The sequence below is a fragment of the Tinamus guttatus genome, unplaced genomic scaffold, assembly GCF_059628265.1.
Source record: "Tinamus guttatus ecotype Peru unplaced genomic scaffold, ASM5962826v1 Tinamus_guttatus_pri_ptg000242l, whole genome shotgun sequence".
Classification (NCBI taxonomy): Eukaryota; Metazoa; Chordata; class Aves; order Tinamiformes; family Tinamidae; genus Tinamus; species Tinamus guttatus.
The window spans coordinates 6,959,084-6,982,912 of NW_028288776.1; the positions used below are offsets into that span (position 1 = coordinate 6,959,084).

Consider the following 23,829-nt stretch of genomic DNA (forward strand, 5'->3'; position numbering starts at 1 on the left):
GAATTAAGATGATTTAGCCCCCTTGCTGTTAAAATATGCAATACATGCTGTTTGCTGCGACTCCCTGAAATTTCCTTTTATAGTTTGCCTGGGCCTGAACAGAATACACAATCAGAGCACACTCTGAATGCCTTTGTATGCTTTGCTAAATTAGCTACTTAAAAATGAAAGGAACTCATTGCTCTGCAATAGATTACCATTAGCAAATACAAGATGTGGGATCTCTAAATGTCTTTTTAAAGCCTCAAATCCAATTCTTTATTCTACAGCACATCATAAAACATAATTTAAGCAAAGCAGCTAATACAGGAAAGATCTGTCAATCTTTTCTTTCCAAATGCTTCCCCTCCAGTGTCAGGAGGAAGGGCAACTTAAGGACACATTCAGATGATTCCGATCCGGCCGGACTGTATCACACGCAGGGCATTATTAGTTTAATTTTATTTATTTACAATCCTGAGAAACATGCTTTGACCATTCCAGTACCGCATGGTTTCGCTCTGAATGAAGCAGCATCTGACTTCCCTAGGTTCTTCTGGCCTGCAAGGGTAGGGAAGACAGAACTCATTCCTACCTCTGTATCCTCCTGCAGACAGTGATGGGCAGCAAAGCGCTGACAAGTACTGAGTGGTGCTTTAATTAGCTAGGCAGCTGAATCCCACCTCTGTTTTTATTGTGCCTGGCCATACAAAAGCCCCTCATTGACCTCAAAGCAACTGCTTGTTTGTGTAAGGCAGCTACTAAGAAAAGGAGATCCTTTGGCTAAAAGATCAAGTTCAAGCCATCAGTTTCACATATTCAGAGATGAGTGTGGTCCAGGCCACAAAAACAAGGTTTCTTCCTGTCAATTAAAAGGTTAAGTGAGATATTCTTGTGCTCACGTAAAGAAAACGCACCACGGGCTCCGGAGGTGCAAAGTTCTATTTGTTTAGCGTGACTCAAGTATAAATACAGCTAGTTTGGGGTTCATAAATGTGTACAAAGTTTACTCCACACTCCCCAAACAGCAGTAAAGCTTCTCAGTTATGGGCTTTGTTATCTTCTATCAAAGAGCACATTCATTCAGCTTGCCTCTGTTTAAACATTTGCTCACTCTAAGATGGACTTAAATCCAAGCAGAATAAAACCCTACTGAAAGGCTTACTAAAACGATTCCAGCAGAGGTGGAATTTCCTCGTATCCCACACAGAAGCAAGTACACGAGGGCATCAGAGACTTCACAGGCTACCAGAACGCCAACATTAATTTATGCAGCAGAATGTCAGATTATTTTCTACCATTAATTATTCAGCAGTTAAAGATGATCCAGAATTTGACATTTTTAAAAAAACAGTGCTATGATGCATAGATGAGCTACTCATAAACCCCAGATTTCCTTCCTGCATTAACTTTGTCCATTTACATTTTGTTCCGTTTGCACAGCAAGACTGCAGTAGTTCATTTACCTTCTGGCTTTTGCGTATTAAGGTTATTCTTCTGTAACCCTGCTTTTGCAAATGTTGTGGGGGGACATTTGACTTCAAACTAAGAATTAAAAATCCACAGAAACATTTCTATTGAGTCTAAGACACGCAGTGACTTACAGGACTACTTTAATACAGGAAGAAGGCTTAAACGCGAGATAAACATGACAGCAAAATTTTCTTTAGCTTCTTAACCTTATACAATCACATCCCCTTTGGCAGGAATACATCAGAAACCCAAGACGAACAAACTTCCCCCATCCTTGCCCCAGGCAATCTCAGCTCTCAGGTGCAGCACTGAACTGTCAGACAAGCAGATTATTCCTTGATAATTCACAAATTAAATCAATGCAACATCCAATCCATCCGCCAGGTAATGCTGACAGCTCGGAGCCCCTTCCCACCCGAGCCGCAGGAGCGGTGCCCGTGGAAACACGAAGCAGAAGGGACACCCCTGTGTCTGGTGGCTCCTTCGGTCCCGGGGACCCGCAGAGAGCCTGGCCCATCACGGCAAGGCTGCTGCGGAGCTGGGCAACTCATCGCGCTAAAGAAGGGAGCTATACTGTTCTATTAAAGGCAGTCTAACTTCTGTCTACCTATGGAAGGGCTACTGAGTGTGTATTTAAATTCATTGGAATTAGTGTTCTAGGACAAGGGTGACTATCTTGTGTACACTGAAATCAGCTGTGAGTGGATGACACACACCAGTCTGTCACAACGGCTACAGGTGCCACTACAAGTGCCCATTAGAGTAAAACTGACTTGATCTAATTCAACTGGTGCAAATGTATGTAACTAGGCACCAGTTTCTTGGAACCCCCAAAAGATGGAAGGCCAGTCCTAATGGCATCAGTAGTAAACCCTTTCCACCTAAGCTGGCGTGCCTACATGTCCCCTTTCAAGCCGACGTTGCTCATTTGAGATGAGGTTTTGCAGATGGGTGATGCTTCATCTGCGCTGAAGGGGACCGTGTGAAACATCACCACTCTCCTCCTCCATCCCTCGTAAAGCCCTTATGCAACAGAGCATCAAATACACAGCACAGAGAGTTTAGTTACCTGATTTAAGGTGCAAATCATGAAAGAGGCTCCTGACAGCCCACAGTCAGAGGTAACTGGTAGTTCATGTGCCCTCAATGACATTTCTTTACACTCACTTTCTATTATCAATATGAATGAGGATGAAAAACAGGCAAAGCATCATTAGCAACTAAAGGGCTGAAAAGAGCCTTTTTTATACTAGACATTTTAGTAAAAAGATCACAATAAACCACACTGCACTGCTACTACTGATAAAGCAACACCGACCAGTTTCTAGAAATAGACAGAAATGTGTGTCATTTTGTTATGAAGAAGTTTCATTACTGGAATTTGGCACAGATAAGAGTTCAAACACCCCTCTCCTAGTTGAAAGCTGCAAGAAGAACCTGTATGAGGAAGCGCCGAGCAGCTTTACAACACGGGCTGTAGGAGAACTCGTCCAACTTAACTACTGCACTATTTGGGTAAGTTTTTCTTCCTGAGTAGGGACCCATCAGTCCTTCCTGAGATACTCTCATAATAAAAGCAAAGAGCTCCACACAGGAGCCCTAAAGAGTTAACAGAGCTGTTTATGCAGACAGATGTGAGAGAACATAAAGCCCCCTTTGTACGTTACAGGAGCTTAACATCTGCTTTGCACAGCATAATCCCACTAAGACAAATGCAATATTCTACTCTCCCTTTTACATAAACAAAGTCAAGAATAGACTCCAGAGCTGCAGAGTCAAAAATAAGTTGGTTAGATGAAGAAACCCCATCTTTTTATTTTTCAATATGACCTAGTAACTAAGCTCTTCAGAGATATTATCACACATGAGAAAGTGCAAAAAAGCTACTGCAGTCTTGTTTGCATCCCTCTGATAACTCGCCAAATTCAAATGCTTAAAGAGCAATTGGGATGTATCAGCTGTTTTTAAAGTGCTATCCCTTAAAAAAATACCACTGACAAGTAGATGTACGACTGAAGTTTACTTAAAAAAAAAAAAAAAAACAGTAGGTTTAAGGGACAAGCTCCATTTAGGTCCCATTCACCAGTAACATGTTTACTAATATGACTGTCATTAGAATAATCATTTGCAATAGCTATTTTTTGCCATGCAAACCCTCCCCTGCGTTACAAAATATCCAGGCGGGCCCTCACTCCAGCACAAAGAGACCTTACAGCAGCAGCAGCGAGGACAGGACGCGTCAGACAAAAGTTCTGTTCATTGCTTGGGTTTTATTTCCCTTTAAACAAGCAAAACAGCACACAGGGTACAAAGTAAGGGCATTTTACTCCAAGCCCAGGAGCAGTGAACTGATTTTCCATCAGTCTGCAGAAACTGCTTACTGTGGGGGCAGACATCCATGTAACAGAAACAACTCAAAGAAAGAGGGATGGGCCATTACACACTTATGATGAAATGAAAGCATATGTTGGCAGGAATATAAACACACGCGCATACACATATACATATATAGGCCTAGAGATTAGAATTTCTTCTGATTTTATCATCAGTGGAGCTTACAATGTTCCCTAGTGTTGGCTTTGTTTTGTTTTTAGTTTCAGCTCATACAATTCAGCTGCTCTGGAGAACAAACCTAGAAAGAGGTTATTTCATCTGTGTCAAAGGCAACTTTTGAAAAAATGAAAAGAAGAAAAAGAAAAACTACCCTATGGCTTTATATATGGATTTGACATGTTCTCCACTTGAAATGTGACAAGGCCTCTGTTAGATGCACGTTTTATAACCCCTGCAAAAAGTAGACTAGGACAGGACACCTACCAGGAGGAGAATTCAAAAGAGGGAGTAAAGTAACTGGCCACTGAAGCAAGGAAACAGCTGGAGCACAAGGGCTTTGCAGGACCCAAAATTAAAGGGCTCAGAAAAAAAGGTTAGGGGAAAAAGTAATTAAACATACGTTTATTTTGACACAATAGTTGCGGGCATAGAAAAAGTGTGCGGGGAGAACAAACAGATTTTGGAGCAGTAGAACAGAGAGAGAGAAATGGGAATGGCTACAGAAATGGCTAAAGCATCCTGGGGAAAGGAATGGAGAGAGGGCGTTTGGATAAAGCACCAGTAGAAGCAACAAAAAGAGGGTAGCACCAGTCAGCTGGGCAAAGAAATTGGGCAAGAAGGGTAGGAGTAAGAACCTGAAGCAAAAAGAAGAGAAAAAGCCATGGAACGAGGATGAAAAGCCTGAATGGCAACTGGCACTGTGGGCAAGCAGAAAGGACTGGATAGGCACAGACAGGATATGGTCAGCCTTGGAAGAATGAGTAGATTCCTAGCAGAATTTCTCTTCTCACTACCAAGGAGTCTCTCCTATTCTTCTCCCTACTGCTGCTCCATTGCAAAAAGAAGATGTGTGTAGAGTAATACTACTTGCTGATAGCAGCGCTAAATACTAACTAGTAATACTGTGTGTATTAGTTACAGAATTAAAGCAGCAAACACCTCTGCAGTCATTCTCCAGTTTCTAACTCTGCCAATGAATTGCACAAGCCACTGCTTTATTTTTTCTTTTTTTTAATAGGTAGGAAGTTGCACACAGAATAACCTACATCAAGAAAAATAATATTGCACTCAAAAGATAGGAAGCAAAACTTTTTCTGAGACTTTTTTTGTTTTTCTCTCCCCTCTTTAAGCATATGCATTTAGGTAAAGTCTTTAATTACATGATCACAGAGCCAACTTTCCACTGGCCACCCATGTGTTTCAGGACTCTTGCCTCTGAAACAAGGAGGTGAAAGAAAGGCCAGGAAAAGATGAAAACAAAAGATGGAGCTTGAAATAAAGGTCTTTGGTCCTTCCCTCTGCATCACAGGAGGATGTGGGGACGAGGAGGCCAGTTTAACAAAACCTTTCAGAGGCTCTTGCTAATCTTGCGCTCTCTCTGCCTGTAGGGGTCAAGCTTGACTATTTTATAAGTGCAGTAACACTTCTAACTGCCCCTGAGGTCAGTGAGCACATTGCTCTGAACTTAAAACAAGTGGAAAATACAAAATATTTCAAGCAAAGACCTAAAATGCAAACTTAATATTCATTGATATTCTTGATTTTAATCTTTGTTGGTAAAATTACATTTGCTCATCTCCCTCATCCCAGAGATGATATAAAAATAAATTCACTGATACTGCAGCAGTCACTGCTATAGGTTCCCAAGGAAATTAAATACAGCACAGCAAATGAGGCACAAAGGAACTGTGTAGTAATGAGATTTATTCTGAAGGTGAGGCACAAAAGGTTTTTCTTATATTCTTTTTACAGAGTGCAAAATTATTTTCTCTGCTTTCCCCAAACACAAAATTAAAACTACAGGTAAGAACAGACAGAATGTTGCAAGAACAAGTCAGATTAAGAAAAACTTTTTCATGGTCTCTTGGCTCCTATTCAAACACCTCTGACATTTTGCAGAGTGATTTCTGTTTTAACAACTGCATCTTCTTTGACTAAGGCTCAGTCACAACATAATACTTCAGAATCACTGGAACATGAAGAAAAGACTCTTGATTATAAGACCCAAATCCTCCTTTGCACACTTTACAATAAGCACAGAAGAAAACACCATTCACAGCACTCACAGCGATAGCGATGGGGACAGGGAACAAGCCAAGGAGCCTGGTCCTCCCATATGATCTGTGGCTGCAGCTTTAGGCTCTACATTAATCTCTTTATGGGAAGTCAAAAGTGAGGACATCATATTGGCTTACAAAATGTACGAGGTGTCCGGCCTACGCTCCTACAGAAAACAGCTAATCCCAGCAGCCTGATTCGAGTGCGGTTGTTGCTCTTGATCAGGGTAGATCAGCCCATCAGCTAGAGCAGCCCACGGCCTCACGACACCGGGAAACATCAGCCTTTGCCAAGCGCTCGCTGACACAGGGCAGCGGTCAGGGCAGAAGCGGGATGCGAGGCCTGACATGCCCTGGGGGCTGCCACATTGACTATACTGACCTACATCCGCTCCTCCCTACCCTTCTTCCCTCCGGCCTTCTGCAGGATCAACACAATTTTGCTACTCTCCATGCGGTGCTATTAGGAAGAGACACCATCCTGCCAGATACTAATTGTTCAAAATACTTATTTTTCGATCCTACAATTTTTTTTTTGGAGGGGGTGGGGAGAGGGAGGGTTGCTACGACTCCATTTTAATCCTTCAGCCTTTATGCAACTGATACCTGACACACTAATGTCAGATCAAGACAATTTGCCTGCCATAACTGATAAACTTCAGGCATCCACAATGTCATCTGCTAGACGAAACTACAGAAATCAGAGGTTAGCCAGAAACAGGGGGAAAGGCAGAAAATGAGATCTGAACCTACCCAGAATCATTTTCGCAGTTAAATTATTATTAAAGGGATGTTTTGCAGTGGGCTGTTTGGAACAATGCAACTTCCTTGAAAGTTAGCCAGGAGAAGGGCACTTCTGTTATTTGCACAACAGTGTCATATCTGCCCAAGAGTAGATTTCAATTTTTTAAACCAATATTTTCATTTACCAATATTTTATATTTCACCAATAAATAGCATACCATTACAATTCGCAAATACCTGGGCATTTAAGGTTTCACCCATATCACCTCCAAAGGAAAGAACAGAGAAGAACCGAGTGCATACAACACGTCAAAAATCAAAGATCTAGAAATGAAGTACAGCCAGCTACTCAGACATGTCACACTCACCTGGCAGCTTTCAGTGTGACCCACAGATACACTTTACCTTTATTACCTTTAGTACTAAGAGCAATCCCAAGACAACTCATAGTTAATTCTTTATTTTTTAAAATAATCCTTACTACTTCACATGGTCCTAGATGACTTTGCTGTTGCACTAAAACCATATACTTCTCTTGCTGGTGCATTTTCTAAAACAATGACTTAGACCATTCAACAATAGATGACATTGAAGCACTCCTAGGGCAGTTCCTAAGAACAGCATAAAATTATGCAAAGCTCTCAACAAAGGCATTCACAGAGGACTCAGGAAGTGGATTTTCATATGACTAGCCACCACAGTACACGTTACACTGCTAGAACAGAGTTCCTCTTAGTTACTTTGGTTCCTTGCACTAACTGTGCCACCTAGTCTTTTGAATGAACTAAAATTTATCGTGAATTGAAAAAAAAAAAGTGGAATAAAAGTTATATTTTCATGTTTTTTTTTTTAGGCATCTCTTATCCATATACTCTAAGGTGACTGACATGAGGCTTTCTGAGCACATCATGTCAAACTGACATGACTCCAAGCCTGGGCATTTTTCACAAAGCTGATATTCTTACCTGCAGATTTCAGCGTTTTTCATTTGAAAGGACAAATGATACAAACAACTTGCCTGAACTCTTAAAGCGTGTGGAGATCCCAGTTTTTGTGATGCAGCCATACGAATAATGCCCCAGATCACATTTTATGTAACAGCACTTATTCGATGGAAGGAGAGGGAAGAACCAAACAACCAAATAGAGTACCTCCATTTAAAAGCTCCTTTCAGTCTATAAATGGTACCTTGGATGTAAGGTCCCGGTGGAAAATGCCTTTATAGTGAAGATAACTGATTCCCATAGCAATGTCATAAGCCAATTTCACCCTCACTGTCCAGGGCAGATGCTGGTTACTGTCTAATAGCTGTTCCAGGTTACCATAGTTGATGTACTGAAAAGACAAAACAACATTGTAATTAATTTTTAACTTATTATCAGGAATGTTAAATTTATTGTGACGCAAGTCCTTACCTCAGGTACTCATTAAAAAAAAAAAAATCACTTTTTTTCTTTCGTGCATATCCGCAGATCGAAAGAAACAGAAAACAGTTCCCGCCTCTCCCAAAACATTCATTTTAAAGATGCATATGACAGCCACCATTGCATTAGCTATAATATTTAAATACTGCAGTGATAAACTCTTCAGGAACAATTACAATACAATATCACCCGTTCATTTCAGTGTGGAGAAAACAAGGCAAAAAGGACACAGAGTAGGTTCTCAGGCATAAGAAGCCAAAGAGAAGACTGAGTATCTAGGCCTAGGTCATGGAGCCTGATCAAGTCTCCAAATACCGTTTTTCTAAATTACAACAGCATCGAAGAAAAAATGCTACATATTGTTTTGAGATATTCTTCTTCATTACTGTATCTAGAAGCTTCAGTCAGCAATCTGTTTCCCACTGTGGTCAGTACTACACCAGCTCCATCAAATGGAGCCAACTTCATGAGAAGTAGCTTACATTAAATGTAAAATTAAGAAACAGATAAAAGAAAAAGTGAAGGAAAGCAGCAGCCAAACAAACCTAAGTAACATAACTGAGGGTTAAGAGGCAGCAGCTCCTCTGCTTCTCAGAAAAAAAGCCATTACAACCATTACAATACTGGGCTTACTCTTTGTGTGTAGACCACAATAGCAGCTACTCAGTGTTTGAGTAGCTTCTTATTTCACTCCCAGCCCCAGTTCCCTCATCAGCCGCAATGTAAAAAGGGAAACCTGGCTGAGCTGGACAGGATAATTCTCTCCTAGGCCTGGTCCAAATAGCTCTGAGGCAGGCAGCACTTTGACTCTCTGCACCAGCCAGTTCCAACACGTTCTCAAGAGACTTTGTGTTTTCCTGTGACATCCACCAGAACAAAATGTTAAAATAAAAACTGTAACTGTAGGTATTTTTGTTTCAGAAATTTTGAACACAGCTGTACCTTGTAGAGCTTTCTGCCATAGGGGCACAGGGGAGAGGTGACCCACATGCTCACATGGTGGAGATAGCTAGTCTCTGAACGGGGGCAGAGGCTGGTACAAGCAGTCAGGGAGCCTCTGCTCACCACCTGGACGGTCCACAAAGCCTCATCCTTACAGTCAGGTCGTGTCTCTTTCTGAGCTCATCTGTTAATTTTGAAAACTCTTTTTTCCCCAGCAGATATGCAAGTTTTATCGGTAATTAGTTAACAGAGCTAAGCATTTGGGGTAGATTACGCACAAAACCTTAACTGTCACAAAGTTTACCAGGAGAGGGCATCACAAAGCAGCATGAGGCTCTACAACTTCCCTTGGCTACACTGTACATCCCTTGGGAACTGAGGTCCTCCAAGCCCAGGCCCAGCAGAACATTTTACTGGTAGTCCAAGCTGTGATCCATGTGTGTCTCCTCCCTCGGAGGAGATTAGTCAGCCACTTTCATTGCCCTTTCTAGACCAGTCAGGAAGTTCACAGGCAGCACATGGAGACTGTGCACAAACTGTTCTCTCCCTCCCTTCTGCATTCACTTTTCTCCTTTTATATTTGAACCTTTGGCCTGATCACGGTGTGCCGTCCGTCTGCCTTTCGTACTTGAGCAACAATCAAGGCGAAGGGTGAGATGAGGAGCTACTCCCCTGCACTCGCACGTTCTTCTGAGAAGACTCGGAGCAAGCTCCTATCAGGGTCACCTTGAAGCCGGTATCAACTACCTGCTCGTACCAAATAAGGCAATCTCGTATAACACGGTTGGGATCTATGAAATGCTCCATATTTATCAGTTTCTTGTGACCACTTGAAGACATTCTTTCATATATTTTGCATTAGACATTAACAGTGGAGAAAGAGTGCAATGGTAACAGGAAAGGATTTCAAAACAAGGCACAGAGAAGTAGAATTCTTCCTCCTTGTACTGGCCTACTGAGGAGCTTGTGCTCAGTACATATCATTTTGCAAAATGGCTAATAGCCTCTTGCCAAAAATCAAGGTAAATAAGATTTAACAAACTAGCGATAAATGCTAAAATCCTTAGGACTGCTGTGTGCCAAGTGCTGCAGTGTGAGGGGAGGTTTCATTGGTTGCTTACACTGGAAACTAGAAATTACAGGTTGGTTCAAGCCAGAGATCTAAAATACCCTAGCTCTGATGCTTGATGCTTGCATGCCAGAGGAGCAGAGTGGCTCTGGAACAGGTTACTCTGGTTACAGGTTACAATCTCCATCCCTGGAGGTTTTCAAAACTCAGTTAAGGGCTGTAGCTAGTCTTACTTATGTTGGCAATGACACTGCCTTCAGCTTTTCCAACTTTGATCTTTCTTTCTCTTTGCTTTTACTTGAACCCCTATGGGAGATAGATGACCTTTTAGCTCAAGGGAAAAAAAAAGAAAAAAAACCACTGCTCAGAAATATTTGATTATTTAATCACAAGATGCTAGCGTGCTTAGAGAATGGCAAGAGGTATTTACATTAGCTTCATATATATATTTCCGACATCCCGGCAACAGAAGTAACTGCATGAGCAGTACTTCTTATCCAGTTATGTTCAAAACAGGGCAATACTGACAACCCATAACTGAAGGAACAGGTCACCTACCTCAATAACCCCAATGATAAAGCAAAACTGGTCAACTGGTCAGTTATCTCAGACCATTTCAGCTTTCTGAGACGCCAACAGAGCCTACATGTTGCACAACCACATGTGAATTAATTGTCGAGGGAACGCAAGGGGAAGGGGAATTGCTAAGCTGCTTTGAGATTTGGTTTAGGCCATAAAACAATGGTAATTGCTCCAGAAATGCCTTTTTTTAAAAAAAAAAAAAAAAAAAAAGCATGCAATCTGTAAGCATATTGAAGCATACTGAAATATATACTGAAATGTGTCAACAGTAGTTAGCTGCTATTTATTTCCTTTTCAATAAAGTAGCCTATTGGTTGGATCTTTTTCTCACACTAATACATCTAATATATTTATTCCTTAACCATTCTTCCAGTCAGGTTGACCTGCAGTTGAGCCTTGCAGAGGAGCTGCCCTGCAAGGCCCAGATTGTAGCACAGGCTGGGCAAGAAACAAGTCACACAACACAGCATATCCCCAACCCTCCCTTTATCCCACCTGTACTCAGAATCTTGTAGGCTCCTACAAGCTGCAAGAGCGGCATCGAACTCTGACATGTAAAAAGCCTCCTAACCAAATCTATCACCTGCCAAGTGTTCAGACATAATTTGAGAATTTTGTGTTTGACTCATTTCTAGTGTAAGCACAGCAGATAAATGCTCAGGTGAACAAGGAGACTAAGACTTTCCTACAGGCACCTTTACAGTTCCAGCTGACCTCAGATTTCAACTGGCCTGCAGGCAATATTTGCATGCAGAGTCCTTAATTTTTAGGACAAATCCCACGCAGAGCTCAGTGTTCCCTCAGTGTCACGTAAGTAATCCAATTCTTCCGGCCATTCAGGCTGATAATGCAAAACAGCCAGCCTGATGGCCTGTTTTTTCTGAGTCCTTTAACAATATCTTCATGGAGCAAACACAACATTACAAACATTATTTCCTATTTGCCAGTGCAACTGAAAAAAAAAAATACTGTTTTCAATACTTTGTTTACCCTGCTGGTAACAGAAATGAGCTCTGTGGGCTAAGAATATCCAAAGAGATAATAAGAGCACCTTTCTCTAACAGAAAACTAGATTTTATTTTGCCTCTGAAACATTCCAGTGCTGGTGTTTTCGGGCAAAACCAGTAAGCCTGCAGCACGCACATCTTCGCACATCTTCTCAAAGTGTTATTAGAGTGCAGCAACAACAGGCATTACATAAGTGTACAAGCAATTGGAGGAGAGATCTGATCAGGCTGCAAGAATGAGAGCAAAGGACACTACATTTCATAAACAGACCTCGCAGCTAAATGGAGCACTGTTCAGACCTTTTCAAATCCTGTATCATCAAGCTGCAGTGGAACAGCTACTTGTTATTCCTGTCGCTAGCTTTTTGTCAGGTAGCAGACGATGAATAGTCAGTTTATCTGGTTGCCAGAAACTAAAATTAACTGTTTTGGGTTGTTTATGTTTGCATTTACTCGACACAACACAGCAAATTGAGAATTCACTTAAAAGACCCTGTCATTTTAACTCACAAGAAGCACTGTTTTCATACAAATTTGTTCATGGTAAGAGCAACTCATGCTTTTGTTGCTAGACTGACCAGAAAAATCCCATTTGTTACGTCTGTTTTTGAAGGGGCCTCAACCTTACAAGGAAAGAGGTCAGCAGCCTCTCTGAAGGACAAGTTACCCGGCAGCTCGGCCAAGCATAGATGCTCTCTAGATCAGAGACTCTCAGAAGGGCTTCTCATATCATAGCTTTACACTATAGCACAATTAAACCGTATAACCCTTTCCCACGAAATGGAGAGGACATGGGGCGAACTGTTATGCTATAGTAGAGAGAAAACTGCTTCCTGGCAGGACAACTGCAGTCACATTAACAGAGCCAAACACAAAAATGGAACGAGATTCTGCCTATAATGATACTTATATTTCACTTACATGCTTAATTTTGAGAGACTAATACAGAACTTAAGTTTGCAGACTCTACCCTTCAAAATTCTGAATAAAGGCCTGAACACAAGAATAGAAGAACTTTCAGGAAAAAGATGCATCAGAATTGTTCAATTCCAGCACTTGGTGCTCAGAAACATGACGATGTCAAACATAGCCACGTTCGAGCAGGAAGACAAAAAGGAATGATCAATAGCTGCAATAGCTGTTTTGAAAGCCAATGCTATTTCAATTTGTAGGTCTAAAATACATAAGTCACCAGATAACTGCCCAGGAAAGAAAAAAAAGGTAAAAAGTTGGCCTGTTATTTATTCTAGCTTGAAATGTCACTGCTTCGCATAAGAAAAAATAAGGAAAAAAAAAAAAAAAGACTTCCCTATTTAGTAGCCTTAATGTTGCCAAAGGCAACACACTAAGTGAAGAGGTGTAGGTGTCTGAGAGCACATTTCAGATGACAGAGCAAATGAGATAAGCAAAGAGTCAGAGCTCTAGGGAGCAGGAACACTGAAAGCCAAACGTTTTGAGATAGCAAAGGATGAATGAACCGGTGTAGCCGAATGGAGAAACCAGAGGAGCAGGAGAAAAGAGCAAGCAGAATGCGTGACTTATCTCCAGCGGGGAAAAACAGAGAGATGTCAAAACAAAAGCCAGACTATGTAGTTGGACTCTGAAGGGAGACCTGGCAAGCAAAACAATAACAGCACAGACATCGGCAACGAACGCGCTGCAGCAAACCTTTGGCACTGTCGAAAGGCACAGAGCTTAAATATTTGTATCATTTCTAATGCTGGAAGCAAAAAGGAAACTCTCATGCCCTATAAGAGAACATAGAGATCTTTTCACACACGCAGCTTTCTGCAGAACTGAAAGAAAAAGAAAAAATGAACAGCTCGTTTCTAGGAGGACACAACCCAATCTTCAGTTCTGATATGTTTAAATAGACATCTGTCACACTCAGCAGTCTCTAAATGAGCACTTTGGCGTCTGGCTGCAAGACAACAAGCCAACCCTCCTGCCACAGCCAGCAGCACTAGCTGCAGTGCTGGGCATGGAAATTTCCTGGTGTCCCCAGCTGCTTTCATTGCCTTCATCTGTACAGAACAGGAAAAGCAAGACCGGATCGGTATGCCCAAACTACAGTACCAGACACTACAAACTGATAAACTTGACTTGGCTACTCCATTATTTCTTTAATGTAGCTCGTGGAGCTCTGCTTGTTCAGAAATTCACAGTTCAAAAACCTGCAAAACCACCTCCCCCAGCACCTTAGAGTAGTGACCTTCCATTCCCATTAAGCAGCTTGAACACACTGACAGCACCAAACAAAATAAATTAAATATTAAAACAGAACAAGTTAGATGTTTGATTTGGGCTGCACAAGCACATTTTTGGACAGCAGGTGAAGTGATGTTGCCCAGGAGAAAACCACAAGTACTGAAACAGCCAGAACATGCAGATGAAGCGCATTTCAGAACAAAATTTAACTTTTTTTTTTTTTTTTTTTTAAATGAGAGACCAGAAAGCAAAAATAGTCATATTGAAAGGTCAGGGGAAAAAAAAGCCAAAATCTTCCTCTCCAGGCAACTTTTTTCCTGCTTCTAGATTGTCTTACAGTTCAGTTTTCAACAAAGTAAATTTTATGTTTGTATTGACTCAAAAGCAAAAATTTTGGCATTGTAATCAAAAGAATCTTTTTTTTTTCTTTAAAAGTATTAACTATTAGAGAATTACAATAATTTTACTCTCTGCTATTAATGGAAGACAGGGTGAGCATCCCAAAGCCATCGCCATGGCACGGTTAGTCATCGGGGCTCAGGAGCAGAAGCTGGAGATCAACCTTCATTTCTGCTACCAAGCCTGTTGCTGCATTCATTGATTCTCTATGCCCTCCCTTAAGGAGGGCACATATAGGCACAGTTTAATTTATAGGGACAAACAAGAACTAGCATGCACTATTCAGGAAGAAGCTGCAATGAAAACCACTTGTTGCATTTCAAACATGAAGTGCTGTTATAGAAAAGAGTATGTCAAGAGTCGTTTTCCTTCAGTTCTCTATATCCACAGCTCTTATGGTGAGCAAGCTGCATTTATCCCTCTCTTGCCATTCCATTCAATCAAAATTTAATGTTCATTTACTTGTCTAAAAACTTAGAAACTTATTACTGTAAATAGGAGTTCAGTTGTAGGCACATAGCACCAACACAGGTCTTAAAGGAAGCTACATTTTACAATCTTAGGTCACAAACCTCTGAATTTCAAGCAGAGCCTCGTTTAAATGGCAAAGCAATTAAAAATCTGGGATATGTCAAGCTAGCAGTGCTGTACTTATCACATAGCCCAGGAGAGGCACAGCACCCTGCTGCTGGTGCAGGCAGGAGGAACAGGCCTCTGCAGAGCAATTTCTGTTCACGAGCACAAGGCTCTGTCCACGACAGCATTTTGAACACCAAATATATACAAAGTTCTGCCTAGAAGCAAGCTGTAGCCCCTGGCAATAGTCTCTTAAATAAACTTTGCCTTACTCTCTCCACAAAGATACCAGCACTAGCAACCCACAGATTATAGACCTGCAAATTAAAAAGCAATACAAATAAGTTATTTAAGTCTGTAATATAGGTATAAGGTAGTGTGAGAGTTGTAGCAAAGAAGGATCTCTCTTAGTAAAAATTTGTTCAAATTCTGTTCACGGAATACAGGTTTTGAGTAGCTCTTGAGCTTTTCAAAGAGCACTTCAGCTGTGCCCTAATGTCCATTTACATTTTGGGGGTGCTCAAGCACTCTATCAACATTATAAAAGCCTCTATTAATAGCATGCAAAAGCAAATATTAAAGGAATTTTCTAGTACAGCTCATTTTCTGAATTGTTTGGATGTCTGATAGTTAAAACTAAACGAAGGAAGTGAAACTACAAAACACTTGTTAATTCAAGTGTATGTTTCCTGCGGCCAGGGAGGAGGAGAGGGGAAGAGAAAGTATTACAAACAAACAGAAGTTACTGGAAAGTGCACATGGAAAACCCCAGGCAAAAGGCTGTAAGACTTGGTATCATCCTTATGCATCGCTCAGTTCTCTTCCCTTCTCTTCTCCAATATCTTAACAGTTAAGAAGCTTGCATCATCTCTGTCCTATTAAACTAGCCATATTTCCAGAATATCAGGAAGCAAAAGCAGAAAAAAATGCAGGAGTTATAGTTAGGAATATTCTTCTTTCCTGCCGGAGATAATGGCAAATGGTCATGGTTACAACTGGTGTCAAAACACATAACATACACACACACAAATATACTCATGCATATTAAAAACCCTATTAAACTTGTATGTGCATATTCAAATACATCTGTCTCAATGAAAAGACAAAAAATAGTAGTTCTTCACGCAGTATCAAAGACTCAGGAGTAAGAAAAACAGTTAATGATTATTCTAAAGAGAAGGGAAAAATGAGTCAAAGCCAATATACACTCTATATTATCAAGAGGGGAATAAAAAAGCAGAAATTTAACTATGGGCTCTTAAAATCATACATAGGTATTTAAGGAAACAGCTAGAATTTGAGAGTTTGCACATCCAACTGAAACGACTGGTTGCTCATCGCTTCTCAGCGTCTAGCCACCTGCATGAATAAATATAGGCCGAGTGCCTGAAGTTAGACTCACATTTTCAGAGTCTCAGCTTCTGTCTTTAGATGCACATTTCTTCCCAATCTCTGATTATAGTACTTTAACTTCTGCACTTTCTTCTCTATGACAACCCACCCTTTTCTCCTTGCCAAGTCAGATCTAGCAAATGAGTCCAGCGTCCCTGGGCCGTGAAGCTTTTTTCACTGCTTGTGTCTTTTTGGTTTAAGCACAGACACATTCTGGAGAACTGTCCCCAGCGCACTTAATTTACCGGGTCACCACCAACCCCCAGCAGGCTCTTCTCTAACCAGCATTTCCTCTGTGCGATGGTGCCTGGGCAGGCAGCTCACACTCCCACAGACCAACATTTCTCTTGGCTTCTCACAACTGAACATTTTACTGCAGCTTTCTGCAATGCAAGGACCCATCTGAACCTTGAATTATTCAAATTCAGCCCATCTACAGGCAAGCACTCCCTTTAAAAAGCAGCAGCTTGGCGGATTGGTCAAACCAGAGCAAGCACACTAGCACGAGAAAATACAAATACTGCATTACAAAGACGGGAGCTAAAGCTTTCTCTTGCCCTCAGAACCACTGTTGTCACAGGTACTGCAGCATTTATCTTCCTCTCCAAAATAAGCTATGCCGCAGGGAACACCACATAGCTCAGGCCTAACTCAGTGGAACCAACCCAAACATCACCTTTAAAAATCCTCCATTCTTCAGCGTTTCTCCTGAAGCCCTCGGTCTTTGATCCTTGCACTCAAGACAAGATGGCTAGCGTTCAGTGAGGAATAAAGTAAATAGCCATGAAATGTAGAAAAAAAAAGGAAAGAAGATCTAACTTAAATAAAGTTCTTTTCATGCTTTGCAGAAGCGTGACTTCAGATATTTAAACACTTGGACTGGCAGTGCTACAAATCAGACAGACCCAGGTGAAGCTCCTGTGGAGGCCTGTAGCAATTTTGCTGGAGAGAGAACTAAAGGGTCAAACATACCACATATGCCACAACATCAGGGTGCAGGAGTATGAACTAGAGCTGGAATTTCAGCCAGAACATTAAATTTCCTGCCTCCTGTCATTTAAAGCCAGGCCCCCTTGTGTGATTTTAAATGGACTTTTTTGGTGAGCCAAGCATATCAAGCTGTGTTTAGGACTGAAGTCTTTTTTCCTTTAACCAATTCACAAAAATATTTGGTTCCCAAGGAAAATAATATAAACAAAGTAAAGAATATGTACTTTGTCTTAACTTCTGTGAAGTAACTTCACTGTCTTCGACACGCTGTGCTTTTATGTGTGTTACAAAATAATTCAAAATCTTAAAGTTATAGCATGAGGTTTAAATCGTATCAAATTTTCTAAATACTTATACTATCTCCCCTTGTCTATATACTTTTCAGTTCTGCTGTTCTACTTTGAGCAAACTACTCATTACTTTCTACATGTGTCTCGTTCAGACTTGATTTTGCATCCGCTGGCGCACACAGACCAGTCAGGTTTACGTCCACTCTCAAAAGCCTTACTCTAATCTCAGGTACTAGGTACAAGGATGTTTACCAGCATCTGCAATTCTTAAGTGCCTGTTGGAATAACCAGTCATTCAGGCTTGATACAAGCAGTTCCGGAATTTTATCAGTCTACAATGAGACATCTTTAGCTGATAAAACAGGATGTTGGTACTCACATCCTTCTAAACCTCATTCAGTCTTTTTAGGGCTGATAACCCAGACAAAATCATCACTGGAAATATGTTCATTTCCCCCACCTTTCCCAGAAACATAGCATAAATCTCCAAAAAAGTCAATACATTTGGCTAATTTAGCACTCCCCAGTTAATACTGCTGCTTATAGGATTTTCACATGTTTCTTGACAAGGATCAGTGTGTTTGGTAAGGGCAGAGGAATGGATCTTTTCAATTCCGCAGCCTGGAAAGTGTGAGATATATTAAGCCCATCATAAGTGGATCTCTTAAGTGAGAGATGTGCTGTATTCCTTGTAACAGAATTAATTCACTGGAAAATGGATCAGCCTTGGAAGATGCAATAGTATGATGCCTTGTATAGCACAAAGGGAGGATGAAGTAGATCTGGTTATCCAACATCAATCTACTACATAAACTCTCAGCAACTCTTAATAAATTAAATGGAGAGGCTGAGTGCACTGTTGTGGCAAAACTGAAACTGATGGCCCACACGCTGCGAGGAGTGCACAAAACTGAAACCAAATGCTCAAGCGCTGGTATGTATTTTAGATTTTTTAAATTCTGTTGTGACCAATAAAAGGAGATGAAGGAAGGTGTTAGTACTGAAAAAAAATTGTAGGCAATATTTTTAATTGCATTTTAAGAGAATGTACTAGAAATGATTTTGCAAATTGCACAGGAAATGAAAATGTACAAAGTTTGCACATTTCCCTGGACAGAGCCACTAAAATAAGTACTTTCATATACATACAATATCCAAATTTATAGATATCTGTTTCTCTAAAATGTCACAGCAAAAGTTTAAAACAATATTCTGATACAAGAAATCTGAAGCAGATCCTAAGACTTAGGTCTTTAAAGATGAAGGGTCTTTAGAGTTTCAGAAAGATATTTCTAGAGATTTAGCAGGCACATTCACCTTAGAATACCAACAGAAGCTTCTTAGCTTTTTGGTTATAAGAAAAGTCCCTATTGCCTATGTGTGCCTCCTTTCAACGAGGGTGCTGCTGAATGACAATGGTGACACTTTCTGGTTTTCCCAAATTAATGCTGGTGTCCATGCACAACAAAGCAGAGAACACAGCAGATTTTCTGTACATATTCTGTATTTTTTACACCCTGAAAGACTGAGCTGATATTCACATGTGCCACTAAGGAGGAACACAGCAACAGAAATTGTCGTGTAGGTTCCCTTTAACTCTATTACCCCAGCAGCAAGGCACTGCCCAGTTCCAGACATTTTTAAAGGACAAGGAGAGAATTAACAAGATTATTCCAAGGATTTATTAGCTTGTGGCTATTTTATGTGATGAGACAATGAATGCTTTTTCTCAAGAAGAGAAACATAAAGCACTATGTAGACAGTGAACAGTCCTCACAGACATCCTATGAAATACACTTGTTCTATTTTAGTACCAAAAAAAACAATTGCAATGAAATGGACTGACTTAACTCGCCTTAGACATTACAGACCAGCCTATTCTTCCAAATACCTGAGGTTTTTTTCCCCCGCTATGTTTAACCCCTGTTTGTGCTGCCATCAGTACTCATCTTCGCTTCCAGCCCTCCACGGAGTTTCTTGCGCAGTTCCAGCCACTGGGGACGAGCGCAGGCGCCACTGCCTCACACGAGGCCGTTACCAATCCCTGGAGCCCACGTGAATGGCTCTCCCTTCACCCTGGAGCAAGCACAGGTAAGACTTGGCTCTTAAAGACTTCTGTAAGGGAAAAGGTAATGAATCCAGGCAACCGGTTTAACAGAGGAAATAACACAGATGTGCGCTGGCTGGACTTCCAGACCTGAACCAAACAGCTCAACAACAAAAAGGGAGAAGAAATAAAAGGAAGAGGATCTCCAGTTTTGAACCATTGTGCTTTTCAGAAAGGCTCACCTTCTAGGGCTGAATATATTTAGTTCTACCACTGAAATCCACCTTAGAAGCAGTACAAGGCAACCACAGTTTAACAGAGGTCCTGATGCCTCCAAAATACTGCTCAACAAGGTTCAGTTCTGCTTCTGGTACCTTGGGTTTACACCTGGAAAGGCCCAGCCTGCCTGTACACACCACACATTCCAGCACTGCCCTCAGTACAGTGCCACCGTAAGAACTACTTATTTTCCTGCTCACAGAGGGAAGCACATTAGATTAAGTTTTAGCTATATAGAACACTATGAAAAAAATCTAGAGTTGGGAGGGAAAAAGAAGAATAAGGCATACAAGCAGAGATTTAGTACAGTATTAATCCACAGGCCAAGCTATTCAGTGGCTCAAAGATCACAGGGATCAATTTAATCTGCAGAGTTTTCACATACTTAAAGTTCTTACAAAGTTTAAACAGCGGTTCTTCCGCAGCATCCTACAGCTTGGAGGCATTGAAAAATTCAGGTCACCTGAAATTTGTCATCATGGTATACTAATTCTTTTGTCAAAGCTGTCTCAAAGGTGATTCAATCCTCTTGCATTTCTCCCTATCAGAGCTCACTCCTTTAAAACAAACATGTTTAGGATAGAGAGGTATAATCTCAGAACAGCCAGCAAAAAAAGTCTAAAATCACATTTGTGCAGTTGCTCATTTCATTCCTCTGGAAGATCACAGCAGTCACAAGGATCCACAACACCACAGAGCAAATAGTTTGTCATTCTGCCCAAGGCCCTCAGTATTCTCAAGAAAGTTGTTTTATGTATGCAAATGAGATGAGCTAATTTTTGGACAAAATCTGAAGGAAGAGAGAGGATTAAAACATCTTTAAAGTTTCCCAGTCCCTCCGTTTTTTTCATTTGTTCATCGCCTGGAGTTTTCTTTAAATGCTATTGTGAGAAAGTGCCTAGATTTTGAGAAAGATTTTGATATTCCATGATAGAAAATGAAGCCTTTTTTTGTCTAGTGAAAAGCACACTATGCTGAGGAATACAAGCTGATCTGGAAGCCTTTATCCGTATGGCTTGGCTGTAAATATGCTCAGCCATGAAAAAAAAATGAGTAGCATGTAGGAAGTAACAAAAATCTGTCCATTATTTGCAAAGAACACCTGCCAATACCAGATTTCTCTATCTCAAATGGATTTGGCAGTTACTAAAAATAACTGCATGGAATATATGCAAAAATACATGTAGAGGCCTCTTTCCTACTCACTTGGATCTTTTCAAAGAGAAGACTTCCAAACAGAAAAGATTCACCAAAACAGAAGTGCACTTGGTGAAGCAGCAGCAACTTTCATATTCATACTTAAGAATGTATAAAGTTTTTGAAAGCAAGAAATAATTACATTATACCCAAGCAAGGAGGATGAAGTTTGAAAATTAATCTTATATAACATAAACGGCTTCCCTCATCACATACCTGCTTTTGCTAGAAATTGGATGGCAGTATGTAACAAATACCACTATATCTAAAAGCATGAAGTTTAGAGTTCCTTTATTTATTTTAATTTCCTACTCCACCACCTTTTGTGTAATTTTCATCTTCAGTTATCTTAATGTTCAGGCTAACCAACTTAGCACTGCAGCTGTTCCCTCTTTTTGAGGATCACTGCCAGAGCCACCTTATCAAGGACATCCACCTAAGCTGGAAAAGAGGTAACATTGGCAAGGAATCACTCCCAGCAGGCAGGGAATGTTTGGGCAATGATAGGTAATAGCAACTACGGTACTAAAGACAGTAAGTTTCCTAGGGTAACGGGCTAGCCTGTGTGACTGCCAAAACTGACTTAAATATTTGCAGTGCTACTGGGGTAATGCTAAGTTTATTCAAACAGTATGAATCCTACTCATGGAGGGACAACAGGGATTCCCATGTGCCTTTGGCAATGGTGGGAAGGGGACATGGAAGAAAGAGCATTCCTGAACTTTTTACAACTCTCAGAATTGCACAACTGCCTTCTGGAAGGAAAGGCATGACAGGTCTTTGATGTAGTGTAAAGGTTTGGAATAAGAGACTTAAGTCTCTAACTACCTAGTTTTCCCCACTTCAGAGCCTAAAGCTCTCCACAGGTGGGTACTTAAGAACTGAGAGGAAGAAAGAGGGAAGGAATGGAAATATGCTTCAGTAAAATGTTTACTAATGATAAACTCTGCCTGTGGAAGCCATAGGTTAGAAGAGTCTTGCCAGTTAAAGAATTTACTCTTTTCTCTTCCTTTTAGAAGGATAATTCAGCTCAATTGTAACCTAACACTGAGAACTATAAGTTTTTAACATTTTTTATTCCTAGTTATTAAATCCAAGAGAAAAAGGCCTATAAATAAAGGCCTGAAATTCCATAATTGCACTTAGTTTACCTAAATTAGTGCTGTTGGGATGAAAAGCAGAGAGGGATTTTTTTCAGTCATCACAGAAATGCTGGACTCTCCATAAGTCATAGAGCCTTTCATCAAGGTGAGTTTTAAGAGGGCAGGGGGGAAGGGAAGTTTTCTTCTCCAAACTGGTATATTAACAGCATTCTTTTCCCAAAACAATAAATTGTGGCTAGTGGTAGAAAGAGCAGTGTTAAATTCAGTCAGTCATTCCAGTGCGGTATGTCAGAACTGTCCAATAGCAATTCTCTTGCCTGAGATGAAAATTAACATGTCTGAAAGGGTTTCCATAGTAAACTTTTTTCCTGGTGTTTATGACAGCTATAAAAAAATACTACTAGTAATAATTGACCTGAAACTGTGCATGAGGTCATAGGATTCCAACGAATTCTCTTTACAAAAGTCAAAATAGCACGGAGACACTTTTCTTGTAGCCCTTCTGGGCATGTATGTCTGCAGTAACACTCGGCTGTACAGGTTTCCAGCGGGTGTTGCAGACAGCAGCAGACTACAGGAAACACTGCAGGCTTCACTGTTCCTCCCCACACCTGGACAGGGCTCCAGCACTCTATGGTGCAGTAGGTGAAGGAGCTGACAGGGAGCACTGCCTGGATGCGGGGGGAGCATTCCCAGTCTGCAGGAAAGCCACCGCAGGAGCCAGGTGCGGAATGGCTGCCTTGCCCCTTACAGTCATCTCACATTTGGTTAAGTGCCACCTACACAGCTCTTTGAAACCAAGGCTGCCCCAGGGAATTCTTGGATTCGTGGAATACCTAAATACCACACAAGATGGGATGGGATCAGAGGGACTGACTGGTTAGTACAGAAGAAGAAATGCTGGAAAGATTGCTGGAGATGCAGGGTAGGCAGAAAGTGCAGATCCAGCTGCTGGCGGAAACAGCGCTGCCCATGTCCCCATCACTGGCCACATGTTCCTACCACTGCTGTGGCCATGTTCCTCAGCCTGAGGAAGCTCCAACCCTTGTCAGATCCCACACGGAGCCCTGGTACAACTACAGCTTCAGACGGGGGCTGAGTAGTTGTGCACTTTTTTTAGCTATTACCCACTAAGATTACTATCTGTAAAACTTCCACAGTAACAATTAGCTGTTGTTCATGAAGCATTGCAATTTCAAAGTATTACAGTCAACACCTAATAACTATTCCTACTCATCTGCTATACACAAGGCTATAAAGGCTTCCATTTTCTTCAAAAAGGAATTAGCAAGATATAGGACTCGCTCTGTGCAAATACATCTAATTATACCAAGATTTAAGCCTGACCTCTCTCAGAAATTTGCATAAAGCAGTTTAGCAGAGTCCAACAAATATTTTAAAATTGGCAAAAAGGTATTAAGTGGCTGTTAAATGTTAGACTATATGCCGAGTTATGTGCTTCAGTGTAATAGCACTGCTCTACTCAACTTGCAACCCGCAAAGGAATTTGTTTGTCTG

At 41.0% G+C, this 23,829-nt stretch overlaps 1 protein-coding gene across 1 annotated transcript in view; it reads right to left on the bottom strand.

The window, feature by feature from the left end:
* The window catches only part of TESK2 (testis associated actin remodelling kinase 2), a 69,466-nt gene that overhangs the window by 10,552 nt on the left and 35,085 nt on the right, over positions 1 to 23,829 (bottom strand). The window contains exon 5 of the mRNA XM_088526144.1: positions 7,995 to 8,141. Coding sequence (XP_088382270.1) covers positions 7,995 to 8,141 — 147 coding nt within the window. The remainder of the gene's footprint in view (positions 1 to 7,994; positions 8,142 to 23,829) is intronic.